The sequence below is a fragment of the Coccinella septempunctata genome, chromosome X (genome assembly GCF_907165205.1).
Source record: "Coccinella septempunctata chromosome X, icCocSept1.1, whole genome shotgun sequence".
Taxonomy (NCBI): domain Eukaryota; kingdom Metazoa; phylum Arthropoda; class Insecta; order Coleoptera; family Coccinellidae; genus Coccinella; species Coccinella septempunctata.
Window position 1 is genome coordinate 683,322 of NC_058198.1, and position 18,345 is coordinate 701,666.

The 18,345-nt window shown below is 37.3% G+C and overlaps 1 protein-coding gene and 1 long non-coding RNA gene across 4 annotated transcripts in view; one reads left to right on the forward strand and one right to left on the reverse strand.

Moving 5' to 3' along the window:
- The window catches only part of LOC123321761 (zinc finger protein basonuclin-2), a 97,917-nt gene that overhangs the window by 54,546 nt on the left and 25,026 nt on the right, over positions 1–18,345 (reverse strand). For all 3 annotated transcript variants that reach the window (XM_044909504.1, XM_044909505.1, XM_044909503.1), the window contains exon 3: positions 1,696–1,798. In XM_044909504.1, the coding sequence (XP_044765439.1) occupies positions 1,696–1,798 (103 nt within the window). The remainder of the gene's footprint in view (positions 1–1,695; positions 1,799–18,345) is intronic.
- On the forward strand, positions 10,744–12,612 carry LOC123321823. Its single transcript, XR_006538946.1, has 3 exons — positions 10,744–11,184; positions 11,398–11,500; positions 11,591–12,612. It is a non-coding gene; the product is annotated as an uncharacterized LOC123321823 (long non-coding RNA).

Genomic DNA, 18,345 nt, shown 5'->3' on the forward strand with positions numbered 1-18,345 from the left:
ATTTCTACGGAACTTGTGACTTTTATCGCCCTATACGTGAAAAAGTTTTTTGATCTTGTGTAAATTTAGAGCCTTTGAGTACTCGGTTGAGTCTCAGGTTGTCCCAGTTATTTTCGGGTCTTCTTGCTTGAGTATTTCATAACAATTGCTCTTGAAAATTAGGAAACATTGGTGTTTGCTTACAAGTATAACTTCTGAACCTAACCTAACCCAACCTTATTATGAAAAAATATTCTACACACTCAAAAAAGGTGTCCTGCGTCGTGGTTTGTTTTCCTTTAGGCTATTTCGTACTCACGGTATAGGAAACTGCCGTATTTGAGTTATAGGCAGTATTTTCGTGGAAAGTTAAGAGGAGCTCGTCCAGAATCTTCAATTTCCATTTGTTCACGAAACTCCCTCTGTCTCGGGTCATCTATAGTCAAATGTGCGACCAGTGACCGTTGTCTATGCATAGAATACGATGTCTCGATACAGAATGGTTCTCGAGGGAGGTACACACTCTGCCATTGATGATATACTGTATTGTCTATGTATTGAATTTTTATATGTTTATGCATCCCCTGTTCCCTTTTATTACGGGCTCGGACCAAGCCTCCTTTGGGACGATTCCTTAGCTAAAATGTCAACTCTTGCCCCACAGCTCAATATTTATAGTATAACGTAACAAAAATGACGAGACTTTCCCGGCCCACCAATTTGGCATAGTGAGAATTTGAATATTTCGGTTATTTTCGAAATAATGAACAATTTTCTAGAATATGCGGCTTTTTTCAATCAATCTCATTACATACAAAAGTATTCTGACTGATTTCTTTGTCGTCATCAACATTTTTCACTGTTGGGTTTTCCTACGTCCGAAAATAAAAGGTCGCGCACATTTCTGACCCAAGGCATAAATTCGAGCGACAGATTAATGACAAAAGGGCCCATAACAACCATTCAAGTTTGAAGATGCATCCTCCGATTAGCTAATAGCGACAAAATACCGAAAATAACAGTCAGGGAGAGTGAGCATAACGTTGATGTATTCATTTACAACCCCAACAATTTGTAAACTGGCTGGAGACCCCTGGGCTCAGGCAATATCTACTAGTGAGCCACTAGAATGACACACGACACCGGTGGGTGACTTCACAAAGGATTAAATATTGCTATTATGTTGGCCTGACTTTTAAATTAAATTAAAATGTAATGTTTGCGCGATGTAGCGGGTGCTTTATTAAATTAGGATATGCAGGAAAGCGTATTCTAAAAGGGTAAATGAAAACTTACGTCTTCTGCCGTCGAGGTGACTCGCTGCTTCTCGCAATAGAATCGTGTAATGCAATTTGTTAGGTTAATTTTACAACAGATTCATGAATCATCTTAATATTGGAACAGTTCATGGCAATCAGGAAAATCCACTTGGAAAATCTTGGCCAAATCAGGCGATAGTCACTTTTACATTTTTTTGACATCAGAGGAAGTCATCCACCCAACTACCTTTGGCATCCAAAGTTACTAGATCAGATCAGGGAGCATTCGAAAATATTTAAAAAGAAGTGTAGTAAGGAATTTGAAAATTTTAAAGCCTGTGGTGTCTAGTCATCGTTTTAGAACAGTATTGGTACAATCAAAGCACCATTAGGTGATTATATTTTCTGGGTTCAATGAAAAACTAGATTTGCGAATAGCCATTAAAATTGGACTCACCATGTGGGACCCATCCATGTTTGCAGGTTTCACAGTAACGCAGTTGTTTAGTACCTGGGATGAAGCAGTCACAAGAACAATTTGGCACAGTACATTTGATGGCCTGTAACAAAAAAAAATAATTTCATTTATCCACAGGGAAATGGGATAAAGTTTTTTCGATATCCAGAATATAATAGAACTTCGAATACTGATTTTTGCACGCCATCCGCAAATGATGACTTGGTGGATATCCCTATACTTTGTCTCCATCCCATCTAAATCCTTCAAGTCACCGTATCCTCATCGTTCAATAATAACCCTATAAAAATTCACGCTCCTTAAAATCCTTGTTGGAAATATTCAAATTGGCCTTTTTTAGAGGCCCCAAGGGACCTATTGAGGTTGACGCCAATTTCTCTGACATAAAACAATGAGACTGGGGCCATTGGAAAATGGGCTGTCTTAGGGGACCATTTACTCTTTCTTGCCGAAAGGGATTAGATTAATTTTTATTTTCCCTGAATTTTAATGAAATATTTTAGTTAACGCTCAAAATCTTCGGAATTGAATATAAATCTTGGAGTAACCGCCTTCGCTCCTTCTTTTCATGGACTTCGGGGATGTATAAACGTGAGGTTCATTTAATAGATGAAAAAAAAAATGGTAATCTACTTTTCCTTACCCAGTGACACATATTTCGTGTCTCACTTGATTGATTGAACATGATTCTTATCATATTTTATTCCACAGTCCAAACCCCGAAATGGGTTTATAGGAGTCAAAAGTTATGAAAAAATAATTTTTATTACTCGATATTTGTACCAAATGAATAGGGCTGACTCTAGTTGTTGTCGGGAAAAATCCTTGAGGAGGATTGTAGAAATCAGTTTGTTTCGAAAGGTCCACGATTTTCAATGATGAATTTCAAATGGAGCCATAGTTCGAAAAAAAAATGTCGATAACCAGAAAGTGGACGAAATACGAACTGGAAATCTATCTATACCCGTCGAACGAAAACAGCACTCATCTCCGATATCGCAAAACCTGGCAAATCGATGGTCCTGTAGATTATAACAATATGTTGTGTTGACCGAACGTACTGCATTAATCCATTAATACTCATCAATGTGATGACCCTGCAGATTATATATACCCGTTGGGAATGTAAATTCGAAATCATAACAAGCGACAGAGTATGGAATTTACGAAGCTCGCCCTTTTCCACTCATTTCTGCAGAGTAAATATTGGAATGACTGGCAATTACTGCCCAGCTGACAATGGATATTTCTCACTTGATTTCCATACCGATCTGCCTGATATGATCGACATATTAGAAAGATAATTGATTTGGTTTGTTACTTCTAATGATCGAAAAAATGTCTATGCTTCACATTTTGAGACATCTAGATGCTGAAGAAAATTCCATACGTCTGCCATACAGGCTTTGGCTCGAAAACTACTGGGGAAAAATCAATAGTCCTCTGTAATTCAAAAATGATCCTCTTAGCCTTCCTCTTCAGCCGACCAATTCAAAAGATTGAAAACTGAGGAGACACATACATATTCACTGCCAAAATTTTAAAAAACCAAACTTCTAAGTGCATTTTTCGATTAGGGGAGTTTAAATCCCTTATTTCAATCTATTCAGTATCGAATACAGGTTACTGGTTCAAAACCTTGTCTGAACATTGAAGTTTTCGTATAATCTGGATTGTAATGAAAAACGGAAAGGATTATGAACCAATAAGGGAAAATTTGCAGGGTTTGGGTGCATTATTCAGTTTACTGACCCTGATGTGGTGCAGATCTCCCTTATAACGTGAAAGTTCCTGGTCAAGGCTCACTTGATTATTAAATTTGTTCTTCGATTCTAATTCAGAACAGTAAAATTGGGTACAGATTTGACACAATACAGTAATATCCTCAGTTATTTACGTGAAAAACATCAGATTTGCGTGAGCGAAGAGTGGAGAATTCCTTCGGAGTGGGTAAACAGAATAAGAGTACTTACATTGCTATTTTGTTCGAAAGACACTCAATGTAGATTCGGTAATGAATACATAGGTTGTCCACATACATCTGAGTATTGTCAAGGATCAAAAACTATTTTTTAGCGTCAAGAGGTGGTTATATCATAACGAATCAAGTGAATGAAAGAAAATTTTTAAGCTGTTGATCATGAGAGAGTTTTTCGAGGAACTCTTGCTTTCGATTCCGAACAATTACTAGTTTTAAAGGTGAACAATTAGTACGGAAGTCATGTCTAGGTTGTTAGCAGTGTGGAGCTAAAAGAGCACAATACCCACCTAACCAGAAGCGAAATAAAAAGGGCAATACTCGAGATAATGGGAATCAGATAAGACAGAATGGAAAAATACTGATAACAATTCCGAATGAGACTTCATATAATAGACTGGCATATTCTATGGCACATAATAGCGACGCACTTTTGTCGACAATATATACGCGTTCTTGCGTAATCAATCTTCTGAAGTGATCAATCAAAATCTGGGTTGGATGTCTGATTTGCATGCCAACAGGCAAGATGTTTATAAATGGATCGAAGACAGACGCGAACCCATTTCACATAACCACTTATAAGCTTCCCTTTCTGTTCCATCACAGACGGGACAGAGACATTTTGAATGTCATCCCCAATATCCTGAACGTCAACCCTTCAATTCATTTCTCTTTGCTCAAAATGACACTCCAACATGCTCTATAAAATTTAGCTCGTAAATCATTATTTTCTCGGCCTGAACGATTCGAAGAATATACAGGCTGACCAAGGGTTGTTTCTATCCAAGCTATCGACATTCTCAAACAATGGGACCGACAATAAGCATATCTTAAAAATATTTCCATTTTTATACGGGTTGCCTGAAAACAAAAAAACAATGTCTCTGAATGGCAATACCTCATTTTTGTTATATTTCTGGATTTGCCACTAAATTGTCCATATAATGCACCCCAGTTTCATATTTCACCTGCCTTAGCTTTTGGCTCATGCCAATTTATGTGCCAAAATAGTGTAGTGCATGGACCCACAGAAAAGTTCGTAACTTCAGAACCATTCAACATAACTCAACCATCCCGGACCAGAAAAAAAAACGGTTGAGATATGTTGAATGGCTCTGAAAATATGAATTTTTTCATTTTGACACACAAAATTCAGTGGCAAATCCAATAATTTAACAATAATTGGGAGTATCTATTTAAAAAAACAGAACCCATGAGTGTACTTTATTTTCGGACATCCTGTATACATATGAAAACGCTTGAGGATATGCTCATTATCGTGCCTATTGTTTAAACAAAAAATCAAGTCGATAGCTTGGATAGAAACAAAGTTATGAACCGTGTACGCAACTCCGGTTCACCCTGTTTGTACATATATTGTATAACCTACTTTCTTTTAATCTTCCCCAAAAAAAAAATAATATCATCTTAAAAACTTTCAATACATTCCCAATCATAAATCGCAAATTCAGAGGAATATTATAAGACAGACGATATTCAAAATTCCGCGGTCATTCGCCTCACTCATCGAAGAACGTAAACATCGAATAAGCGACCAATAGAATTCGACCGTAACGCGTAACGACATTCGCACAGAAATCCTTCAGTTAGAAGGGTTTCTTAGAGAATTATTTCGAACAATGAACATGTATATTGTAAATTATTAAGAAGATTCTTCCTGTCAACTCAATTCACGAATCTTCGCGATCAAATTATCGAGTAATTCATGCAGATAACGATTGCACGTATATTTTTTCTGCGGGGAAAATGGGTTGGTAGTGCCGAAGACGGCGCCACTACAGCGCTCTCTAACGGTAGTAAGTAAGTAGCCTCTGCGAAAATTAACGATAAACTTCGTCAAGTAGAATTGATGTTTTTAATATTTTATGTTTTATACGAGAGCTTATAAATTGAAGTGTGTGTGCTTGGTGACCTGATGATACTTTCCAACATTCTGGGTAAGCAAAATTCTCAGGATATTCAGATAAAGATTTCACAGTTTGTGAGGAAGAATCTGATTTTGATTTCGGTATAGGTATACGGAAGAATCTCATCTGAAGTGTATTTTTATTCGGTTGCAGCTATGAGAATGACATTTTCGTCCGTAAAAATATAGTTTATTATATATTCGGGTATAAATTGTTGATCAGAGTTAGAATTTCGCGATCCATGCGCAAGCGCAATCCAACGGTTAGAATTACGAATCTTCGGTCGTTTCGTTGGGCTGAACGGGAAGAAAAAATAGTTTCTAATGAGAAAATTTATTATATTTGGACGGACGGAATAATGTTATTTTCTTTCAGGGCTTTGGATAATTAGAGATATTGTCAGATACTTGATAATTTTGTTTATAGTTTCGACATAGAGTCAGATCTCGTTTTCTATGGTACGTTTCATTATCGGGAAAATGGGTTGGTAGTGCCGGCCACTACAGCGCTCTCTAGCGGTAGTAAGTAAGTTGCCTCTGCGAAAATTAACGATAAACTTCGTCAAATAGAATTGGTGTTTTTAATATTTTATGTTTTATATGAGAGCTTATAAATTGTAGTGTGTGTGCTTGGTGACCTGATGATACTTTCCAACATTCTGGGTAAGCAAAATTCTCAGGATATTCAGATGAAGATTTCACAGTTTGTGAGGAAGAATCTTATTTTGATTTCGGTATAGCTATACGGAAGAATCACATCTGAAGTGTATTTTTATTCGGTCGCAGCTATGAGAATGACATTTTCTTCCGTAAAAATATAGTTTATTATATATTCGGATGTAAATTGTTGATCAGAGTTAGAATTTCGCGATCCATGCGCAAGCGCAATACAACGGTTAGAATTACGAATCTTCGGTCGTTTCGTTGGGCAGAACGGGAAGAAAAAATAGTTTTTAATGGAAAAATTTATTATATTTGGACGGACGGAATAATGTTATTTTCTTTCAGAGCTTTGAATAATTAGAGATATTGTCGGATACTTGGTAATTTTGTCTTTATAGTTTCGACATAGAGTCAGATCTCGTTTTCTATGGTACGTCTCATTATCGAAACCATAGACGAAATGGATCACTTTGACAGTAATTAATTCTGATATTAGGTGAAGTGAAATAATGTATTAAGTACCGAGAGTAATTAATTGATATGTGCAGATGAAAAATTTCCTTGTTGATTTCTTGGGTGAGTATATTTCGGTTGTCAACGTAGTAACCAAAGGCGGGTTTGGTGAATTGAAGCGGTTGCAGGAAAATGTTCGAAGTGGGATCATTTGTGTTGGTGAACCTCGACACCATAAACATGACTGGCGGACATCTTTATGGCGTTGTTACGAATATATAGCGTCAACTAAACCTGTATGATCAAAGACATTATCCGCGGAGCCGAAATGCACCGGTACAGAAAAGATTTTATTAATAATTGTTGATACGTCATTTTAAAATTCCACAACCAGTTCCATATTACGCCGAAGGGATTTTGGACGCCCACTTAGAATTTCGTCTTTTCCACCTCTAGGTTTTTCCTCATTTTTGATCGTGGTGTATATCATATCTAGACTAGTAGGAGTACAAGAAAATATGAAAAATCATTGTGGTTCTTAATGAGATCCTAAAGTATTTATTAGAACATATCTGATAACAGTTGTAGATTGAAATTAAACATTATTAACAAAATCTTGTTTTTCAGGAAAGAAAATGGCGGTCAATCACAGAGCAGTTCCTGTCTATCTGTTCATTTATCAATCTTCAGAATAATAGACTCAATAAGCAGAGGTGAAATAAGGTGAGCTTTCATAATGAAAATTTGTATGAATGATTCGTATGACGATTCAAAGGCCCAATTCTTTTTTGTACAACATTTATTTGTCATTTTTGATTTTGTGTCTATGTTGGTGGATGAAATTTTTATCCAAATTACGTGAACATCCGTATATTTTGTTTTCGAAAGAGCATTTTTCCACCTTGTGTATGTGAAAAGCAGTTTATTTACTGCTCGCGTATTTCTGAAAGAAAAGGTATATAGCAAGCAGCAACCGACAAAGTGAGATTTATAAGGCACACCCGTCGTGAATCATTTTGAGTCTGCAATTCTTGTAAAAGCTTTGACATAACACCCTGAATGCTTTATTGTGACACGAATACAGGAAATGATGATCATTATCCCGTCGCAAGGTAGCATTTTTCAATATGGGTCATTCCTTAATCGGGAAGAAAGGGACACACCTTGCGGTATCAGGCCTTAATGCCTTACGTCACGATATATGAAGAAGTTGCCAGTCCATCGAGTGTTAATCATCAATCGAGTAAATGCAAATAGACCAAGTTAATGATAAGCTGAAAAGTTCCCAACTTCGTTTCGATGGAATTAGAAAAATCGAACGTCAACTTATTATTATCGGACTTTTTTTTCGGAGTCACGCTCTTCGTGAGAAGGTGTGCTATGGCAATTATCGCTTATTATTGATTTATTCTCAGTTGTATTTCATGGGTTTCAATATTGAGATATAAAAACATTCTCATCGCATAGGGAGTTTCACGTAAGCGGGTCACTGGATTTTGTGACTTATTCATTGGGCCAAATTGAAGACCGAACCATCAATATAGTTCTTCTCACGCACTATTCAAATATGCTATCAGAAAAACCATCAAACATAGGCATAGCAAGTTATTACTGAAAAACCAATCAATTCTCATTGATCCTGATCATAACACTTTTCATTATTTTTCAGTTTGCTTATATAAGTGTTGTGAGTGTAGTGCTAGTGGATGACACAGAAGAAGAAGACAATGCCTACCTTGGTCTTCACTGCCTGCATTTAAGGAATGACGGAAGGGTCTTAGAGCACAGTCTTGTCCCTTTTAGGGCTGGGCTGCTAAGGGATCTCCTGGAAGTCATTCCCAACTTTAGCCATCGATGGACCAAGAGCGTAAAAGCAAGATTTAAACGTCAATGTGAGTCTTTTTGATTTTTCACCTGACGCTGATTATAGTCGTGATAAATATAGTACGAATACAAGACGTTCGCGATACAAGCTTATAGTGGAGGAACTGCTTGCGAAGTTGGTCATTATTTTCTGGATCATTTTAAGGGACAATTTTCACAAAATTGCCATCCCATCTTTGAAAACTTTCATTTAGTGCTTTCCCCAGAAGTGATGATCCTTCGAGAACAGATTCTCCATATTTTCGACGAAAAGTATCTTCACACGTTGGTGATTTCATTCCGTTTTGATTAAATTATTATTTCGTCGCGATATGAGTGTTGAGTGTACAAAAAAGGTAAAGAAAGTAGGTACAAGACAAGATAATAAGTATATTCGATAATGTCATATATTTTATATCATTCGAAATTGAATTTTGATATACGTTACTGACAAAATGGGTAGTATTGAAGATTCAATACGTAAATATTTAACGCAGTAACGTATTATCTGAAGAACAGAAGATAATCATTTATTTTTCAGTAGAAAGTTAATGGATCAGATAGTTTGTCTCGAAAGATTTTGTCCTCAGAACTGAATATATAATTAGATACTGCACCTGTCAGCACCTACGTCAGGTAATAATTTTTTATCCATTTCACTGTCGAATTTTTTTTCCTGAACTTTAACTTCTTACAGCATGACAGAGGTTGGTGACAAAAGTCTAGAAAACATACGTTATAAGGAGAAGGATCCACCTGGATTTCCGTATTTATCAGTATCGAGAATGGTTTTCTTATACTCGGTGAGTATTGGTGTGATACCACTTCTTCGAGATTATGATTTATGCGGACTCCTTGCGAATGATTATCCTCCTAATATTTACCCTTCTTTTTTTTTCAGTGGAGTAACAAATCATCTAGAGAACAGAAGATAATCATTTATTTTTCATAAGAAAGTTAATGAATCAGATAATTCGAATCAAACCATTTCACTCTAAGAACTGGAAATATAATGAGATGATGCACCTGTCAGCACCTACAACAGGTAAATTCTTATCAATTTCACTGTTGAATGTTTTTTCTTGAACTTTAACTTCTTACAGCATGACAGAAGTTAGTGGCAAAAGTCTAAACAACATTCGTTATAAGGAGTAGCAGTGGACTTGAATTCCCGTATTGATCAGAATCGAGACTCGGTGAGTATTGGTGTCATACCACTTCTTCGAGATTATGATTTATGCGGAATCCTTGCGAATGATTATCCTCCCAATCTTCACCCTTCTCTTTTTTTTTCAGATTCTTGATTAAAGTGTAGTGAGTGTAGTGTTTCCTGGGACTTCGCTGTCAGCATTTATGGAATGACGGAAAGGTCTTAGAGCACAGTCTTGTCCTTTGTGGACAGGGCTGCTAAGGGATCTCCTGGAAGTCATTCCCAACTTTAGCCATCGATGGACCAGGAGCGTAAAAGCAAAATGTAAAGGTCAAAGTGAGTCGTTTCGATTTATCAGCTGGCACTGATGATAATCGTGATGAATACCGTGGGAAATGCAAAAATTTGTGAAGTAACTTATGTCGATAGAATTTTGGAGGGTTAGTTTGCGACATAGGTCATTATTTTCGGGGTGATTCCTGGGGAAATTTTTTCGAAATTCCTTCAAGTACAAATTTTCTTCATTCACGACACTAGGTATCTTCTCATCTTTTCGATATACTTCTGATAGTCCTTCAGTAGCGGTCCAATTATTTCAATCGAAGTACAATATTTTGTGGAGCAACTTTATGTCGATAGAATTCTGGAGGATTTGTTTGCGAAGTGAGTCATTATTCTTGGGAAAATTCCTGGGGAAATTCTTTCGAAATGACCATGTCATCTTTGAAGAATTTTCTTGTAGTGCTTTCCTCAGAATGAATGACCCTTCAAGAACACATTTTCTATATTCACGACACTAAGTATCTTCTCATGTTATCGATACACTTCTGATAGTCCTTCGGTAGCGGTATAATTATTTCAATGGAAATGCAATATTTTGTGGAACAACTTTATGTCGATAGAATTCTGGAGGGTTTGATTGCGAATTGGGTCATTATTTTTGGGATGATTCCTGGGAAAATTCCTACGAAATGATCAACCCATCTTCGAGGAATTTCCTCTTGATGCTCTCCTTAGAATCAATGACTCTTCAAGATCAGATTCAACAAATTTGCGACTAAAGTTTTTTCTCATCTTATTGATTCATTTCTTAGCGTAATTCCGTTTCGATTAAATTATTATTTCGTCGCGATATGAGTGTTGAGTGTACAAAAAAGGTAAAGAAAGTAGGTACAAGACAAGATAATAAGTATATTCGATAATGTCATATATTTTATATCATTCGAAATTGAATTTTGATATACGTTACTGACAAAATGGGTAGTATTGAAGGTTCAATACGTAAATATTTAACGCAGTAACGTATTATCTGAAGAACAGAAGATAATCATTTATTTCTCAGTAGAAAGGATCAGATGATTTGGATTTAACAAATTTGCCCCCAGAATTGACGATAGGATGGTACACTGCAGCTATCAGCACTTATTTGAGGTGAGTTTTCGTCAACTTCACTCTCGAGTATTATTTTTTAATCTTTAACTTTTTTCAGCTGAACGCAATTCCTGATCTGATGATTTGGATTTAACAATTTTGCCCTCAGAATTGACGATAGGATGGTACACTGCAGCTATCAGCACTTATTTGAGGTGAGTTTTCGTCAACTTCACTCTCGAGTATTATTTTTTAATCTTTAACTTTTTTCAGCTGAACGCAATTCCTGATCTGACGAGACAACAGATGTTGTAAGAGAAACCTTTGACCTGGACGTCCGGATTTCTCAATTTCGGAAAAAATTTTCTTATACTCGGTGAGTGACCACTTCTTCGAGATTATGATTTATGCGGAATCCTTGCGAATGATTATCCTCCCAATCTTTACCCTTCTCTTTTTGTTTCAGGTTATCGAGTGAAGTGTAGTGAGTGTAGTGTAGTGCTTATTTTCCTGGGACTTCGCTGCCAGCATTTATGGAATGACGGAAGGGTCTTAGAGCACAGTCTTGTCCTTTAAGGACGGGGCTGCTAAGGGATCTCCTGGAAGTCTTTCCCAACTTTAGCCATCGATGGACCAAGAGCGTAAAAGCAAGATATAAACGTCAATGTGAGTCGTTTTCAATTTTCCCCTGGTGTGGATTATAATCGTGATGAATATAGCGGGAAAACAATACGTTTCTGATGCAACTTAACGTTCATTAAATACGGGAGAAATTGCTTTCGGAGTTGGTCATAATTTTTAGGCTTCTAGGGAAATTTGCCACAAAAGGCCATCTCAACTTCTAAGATTTTTTTAGTGCTTTCCTCAAAAGTGATGACCCTTCGAGAACATATTCTCCATATTTGGATATTCTCGTGTCATTGACTTCCTTCTGTAGTGATTCAATTACTTCGTCAAGATATGATTGCATATCGTAGTCAAGTTTGGGAACCACTGTTGTATCCTCTCCGACACCTACTGATAAAAATCTCAATGGAACAGGGCAGATATATCCCTGCTCAATTTCCAAATCAGATATGGGTAGTTTATTGCATTTATTATCATTGAGCGCAGCTGACAATAGTGGTACAGTTCTCATGAAATTAGACATTATCTGTAACAAGATCGGCAAATCACCTCGATTAACGGCTGTGAAATGAAAAGGGTTAACTTGTTAATCGTTTCGCTAGTGATAAAATTATAGACGAGCGTCTGAAATTCCGGTTGTATAGTCCAAATATATTAAAAATCCGTCTACTGTGAGTTAATGACAGAAACGCACGTTCTATTACCGTTTTTATAACTTTAGAGTTTTCGATGATCTGATTGATAACGAATTTGATGAATATTGGTTAGGTTAGGTTATCATTTGCGTTCAAAAACTGCTAAGACATGAAATTTTTTTATGTATACAGAGTAGAATTCGGCTGCGCGAGTAGAATCTGTTAGCGCGAGTTGAATCTCTATGCGCGAGTAGAATTTTGATGCGCGAGCACACCCGCGGATTCTGTGCGCGATTAGAAGCTGCGTGCGCGGGTAGAATTCGGATGCGCGAGTAGAATCTGTTAGCGCGAGTTGAATCTCTATGCGCGAGTAGAATTTTGATGCGCGAGTAGAATTTTGATGCGCGAGTACACCCGCGGATTCTGTGCGCGAGTAGAAGCTGCGTGCGCGGGTAGAATTCGGATGCGCGAGTACACGCGGGTAGAATCTGGGTACGTTGAAAATTTTTGTTTCGAATAACGACAACAGTTATTGATACGGATAGATTTTTTTTTGGTATTTTCTTTAGAGGTATCAATAGCTCTTCTATGAGGTGTTCGAGTATTATTCATTAATTCTGGGACAGCCTGTATACGGTAAGCAGTAGAAAAGTATGTAGTTTGAAAAAGATCATTGTTTATATCTTCGGTTTCGCATCGCCCAATAAGACGAATACATACCAGAAATTCATTTCAACAAAGATTTCTTTCATATAACCTGATTTTTTCCCGGCACTTTATCGTGACTATTGGCCACGTGATTTAAGATTTGTTACCCGTGTGTGCGTGCAATCTGGATGTTTTCAATTGGAAACACTTTTTGAGACAGCGTCAGCTTAGATTGGATATTTTGGAATAGAGATTTCTAATGGGTGATGGGGCCTCGGAAGCGATTCCTGACAGTCATGCTTGTAAAAAATGCACTCAGCTCGCAAAAAAACGAAAGAACGAGTGGATCAAACTCATGACATTAAGAGTAATGATGGTACGGTTCGTCTTGTAAAAGATGGATAGTAAATAAAGTGTCCGATGATGATAGATTTATTCTGCGGTTTCTATCGATTCCTCCGTTCAGTTTTTGTGTTGACAGGTATTGGAATAATTGCTCGAGGAATCGGAATTCGATAAATAACTAGGCGTAACAACCTGATGAAATTTTATTGTGGGAGGATTACCTATGGATCAGTTATTCGAGAATAGAGGACACACACTCTTTTATGGAATCTCCAGTATTCTACAGAAATTTCACCATTATTTGACGTAGCAATTCAATGACACCGGAAAAAAAATCGCATTTTGGATTTTGGAGAGGTTTCCTGTTTATGCAAGACAATATTCCATTGTCATTGTCCATATCAGATGAAATACTCCAGAAACGATAAACGTGGCAATAATCATGGAGCTTCAAATCATCCGAAATGGATTGGTCACCTGATCGATATGTAAACAATGTTATTGAAAATAAAGTATTATTCCGATGGGACGCGTTAACAAGGTTCATGCTGAAGAATACTGAAGCTATCCTTTGTTCGGAACCGCTCGTGAACAACAGGCCGTAAATATTGGAGATAGCAGTAAAGTATATTCCTGTGACATTTGGATTGAGATGACTTGGCTGAGGAATATTCGACAACTGTGCAGGACAGTAACCGTTCCTTCTCCCCCAATGAAAAAACATCCATTTTTTCATTGATATGTAAATAAACCACGGCTCCAACTCTTGCTGACATTTGGTACAAGAAGAAATGTCATTTAGTCAGAAGGGTTTGAATAATGACCCACTTCTGGCTAATCATTTCCAATAATGAGCCTTTGGAATCAAGAACGAAGAAAAAATTGCAACATGAAATTCTTCGAATACCATCCTGGAGAGGTGTAAAGAACCAGTTATTCGCCGGATGTCTTGTATTGCCCCTTTGATTTGTGGTCAGTAGTATTATGCCCTCGCAGACATGAAATTTTATGCCCAATCAAAGGAAGCAATACCGGAAGATCAAAGAATAAAAAGCGATCCCAATTTATGACCGAAAATTGCGTTTTCCATAAACTCTTCTTCATCTTTGACTTGTATAGATATTTCTAAAGTCACAAGATCTGGCAGTGCCATAATTGGCTATGGGGTATTGCACACATCCATGCAAGTTTCTTCTTGTTAATAACACTTTATTAACTACTGATCATTTTCAACCTCAACCTATTCAATTCGACTTCTATTTCGAAATGACCTCACAAACGTTTCTGTCACTTTTAGGTCAATCGAAAGAACAATAATCGAAGTAATAAGTGCCTAGACCATGATTGTAAGTTTGACATTTGAAGAGTGGTTACCATTTCGATATACGAGGATGCTAATAGTTCTTCATCAGGTGTTCATCAATTCTAATTATAATACCATTCATCTACTGTTTCAGATTGAAATCTCCTTGAAATATTTCTATTTCGATTGTTATGAATTGTTGTTCGACTCGCACATTTTTTTCGTGCACGTAGGTTGTATTGGTATATTCTTTTCTGGCACGTCTATTTCACTTTTTTTAATAACTGCTTGGCCTTGTTTGCTAGATTTCAATATTAACCCATTAGAGAATTGGGAGTTGCAGTGGAGTTGATTGAATATGAGTCGTATTCGATCTAGGGTCTAAGTTTTTTTTTTTTCCAAGGCGGCATTGTTGTTTTTCGAAACTCGCGAACTTCCACTGGGGGTCGAATGAAACACATATCGGGAATTCCTTTTGAAAAACATTCGACAAGCGGAAACAGCGGGGTTGGGGAATGTGGACGGCAACAAATCGGAATTTGGATAAGTTGGAAGGCACGCTGCAGTTGAAGAGAAATTACCAAGCAATACCTGATCAACTTGCGGTGATTTGTGATCGCAACAATCAGGAGCGGAGTAACTATGCGTGAAAATTTGACGGCGATCGGTCCGAAAATGCTGAAGTATTCGACGAATTCGTTCAATCATAGGTTTGGCCCGAGCTCGGTACGCACTTGCGTGCCCGAATCCCGAGAATTCGTATCCATGAAATTGTTGGCCAGTTCGACGAAAGTTCCTCTCGAAATGCTCAAATTCGACGATCCGGAAATGGATAGTCCGAAAAATGTTTCGTTGTCCAGAATGGTTTTTCCGAATTTGCTTTATTCGATCATTATTTATCTGCCTTCAGTTTATTTATCCTCGAGTGGAAGTTCTATGGGAATCTTTTCTGTCTAAACGTTTTATTCGCGTTTTTTTTTTCGAGAAACATCACATTTTTTAGATGAAAACAGTTTTCTTCATTATTGTTTTCAATTTCCAAGAATGAGAGTAAATATGAAACTGAAATGCACAAGGGGTTGTGAGGACAGGGTAGGCAGTCAGAATACCGGACTGTTTCAATCACCATGGTGAATATCGAATTAATTATATACATGTACAAACCAGCATTTGACAGACTGCGCGTCCCTGTTCAAGATACAGGAACGAGAGGCTTCAAACTTGAAGTTACCCGGACAACCAGAGGGTTACAGGGAGATATGTTTTGAAAGGGGTATTCGGTTCATAACTGAACTCTAATTTGTTGAGGACGTGCAGTGCCACCGTATATGTTATTTCAGGAAGCGTTCATTTTATATTCTGCAGTTCGTGACAAATTTCTCGCTATAAAACCAACTAGAAAGTTCGACATTTTCCGCCATTAAAAAATCTCTTCCAGATCTGGCTTCTAATTCGGTGCAACTGAATGAAGTAGACAGGGGTTATTGACAGATGTATTCCACTTATAGAGGCGCTTCTATCTTTTCGATATGGCCTTAATCAAGACGATGACTCTGCTGATTCCTTTTATCAAGTTTGTTGTCACTGCCGCCTTTGACGGTCTTTGAAAGTCATCAGTGGCCGGCTGTCGCTCTGGAAACTAAATTACTAAATTATTGAGAACCTCTATAGGTATATTTATGATGGGTTCCTTCCTTATTGACCGTGTCACAATTAAGCTCTCTTCCATCTTGGCTGTATCTAGGAGCTAATAACATGGGATGAAACAGTCTCGTTTTTTCGAATTCCTTATTAATTTTATTACTTACACACAGTTAGTTATGTCTTCCTTTTGATTCATGGAAACTGAATATGAAAGATTGGGCAATCAGCTCATTGCTGCCTTTGTTGATGATGTATACGTTCGTTTGTGACCGAATTCATTAACCTCGATAATTTTCAATAATGGGTCTTTGCAATCGAGCATAAAAACAAAAATTATAACGTTTGAGAAATGCAGATTCGAAAAACGAAATTGGGAAGATAGTTTCACAGCCAAGTACCAACTAGTTCTCAAATTTAGATTATTTTCCTGGGAAATTAACGCTCTGGTTATTACTTTGAACAAGGCCTCAAAAACCTCCCTTCCTGTGCTCTTCAAATTGTCTCATTTCGATTTTGAATGTTTAAGTTTAGAATACCCAGGAAATGAGTTTTGGAAACATTGAAACTTCTTGTAGACCTTGTTTGTTCCTTCTATTGAATCCAACATATCATGAACGGTTCACCCAGCGAAGCTTATTCGATGAGAGACAAAAAACTATAAAGTTGATTGATGTTGTGCGTAATGGATGCTCCAAATAAGATGGAAAAACTCCTCATTATAATCTTTTGTGGTTCTGAAATGATTGATTTCGAACTGTTCTTAAACTCTGTAGGAGTAATTTCCTAGTGGAGGATCACGAAGATCATGAGCTAGGATAAATCGCTCGGATTTCTTCGAAATTAATCAATATGGTTGCCGGTCTGTGTACGGAGTCCGACCATAAAATGGTCCATATTTCGTCTTCGTCATGTAAGATTAGTTTGTTCATCAATATTTACTTCCTTCTTTCCATTCAACCGCTCGAATCGTCCACGGTTTGTGCAAGCAATTCTGGTCCATTATTTCCATCAATTCCCCAACTTCATCCTCAAATGTCCGGACCCAGAGCTACTCTTCAAGTCTTTGAATGAGGGAGTATGAGTAGAGTTACGCTTCTTAAGAATCTGAGTTTGGATTATTCAAAAAAATTCCGGAAATGTACTCAAATAACCTCTTTACTAAGGAAATATTTCTTTGAACTGCTTCGAAAGATGTGATCTCAGTCCACCCAGGTCCCTATTTAGTGGAGTAGCTTTGTACGCTGAGAGAAATTTGGATGTGTTATTGATAAACTAATAGTATGTTATGAAGTCAGTAGCTTGTAAAAATTTTCGTCCTGTCCACGTATCGAATCGTCCTGAAATATCGGATTCGAATAGAGCAGATAACGGACCGGGTTATACCTACGGGAGAGTGTCATTGGCACGTTCGAGATCCGAAATTTCGGCCCGGGGCCAAACCGAAAGGAATGTAAAACATCAGTCTGAACAAATGCCTTTAAATTGATATTATATTGGATGTAATTTTCTCAAATTGTCATCCAGAAAAAAATTGGAATGTCCTAGCGGCTACGGCGCATAAATTGAAAAACCTGTGACACTGACGAGCCGTATTAAGTGTTAAATGTACCTTTAAGTATACGTTCGATTTGCCGAGTCATGATAGTCATTCCGTCTCACTTGGGCATAAAAGAGCCCAAGTATCATTAAATAAAACTAAATTGACTCCTTTCTGTCGTGACCATCAGAACTGTATCGAGATAAAATGATAGATTCCATATTTGAATATTGATGACTTTTTTACCCGAAATCGCTTGCCCGACAATTTGCATTCTTTCAATAATAACACGTTTTAGAAATTGGTTTGCTTTTCGGTTGGCGATAGAAGAAGGTGCACTGATACGAGACATCCAATTTCACCATTCTCAGTGAAAGATAGCCAACAATTTACCATCTAAAAACACATATCTGCCACTTCTGAATTTCAGTTTTCTGTCCGATTTCGTATTCAAATTAGGCACCTGCTACACACGTATCTAT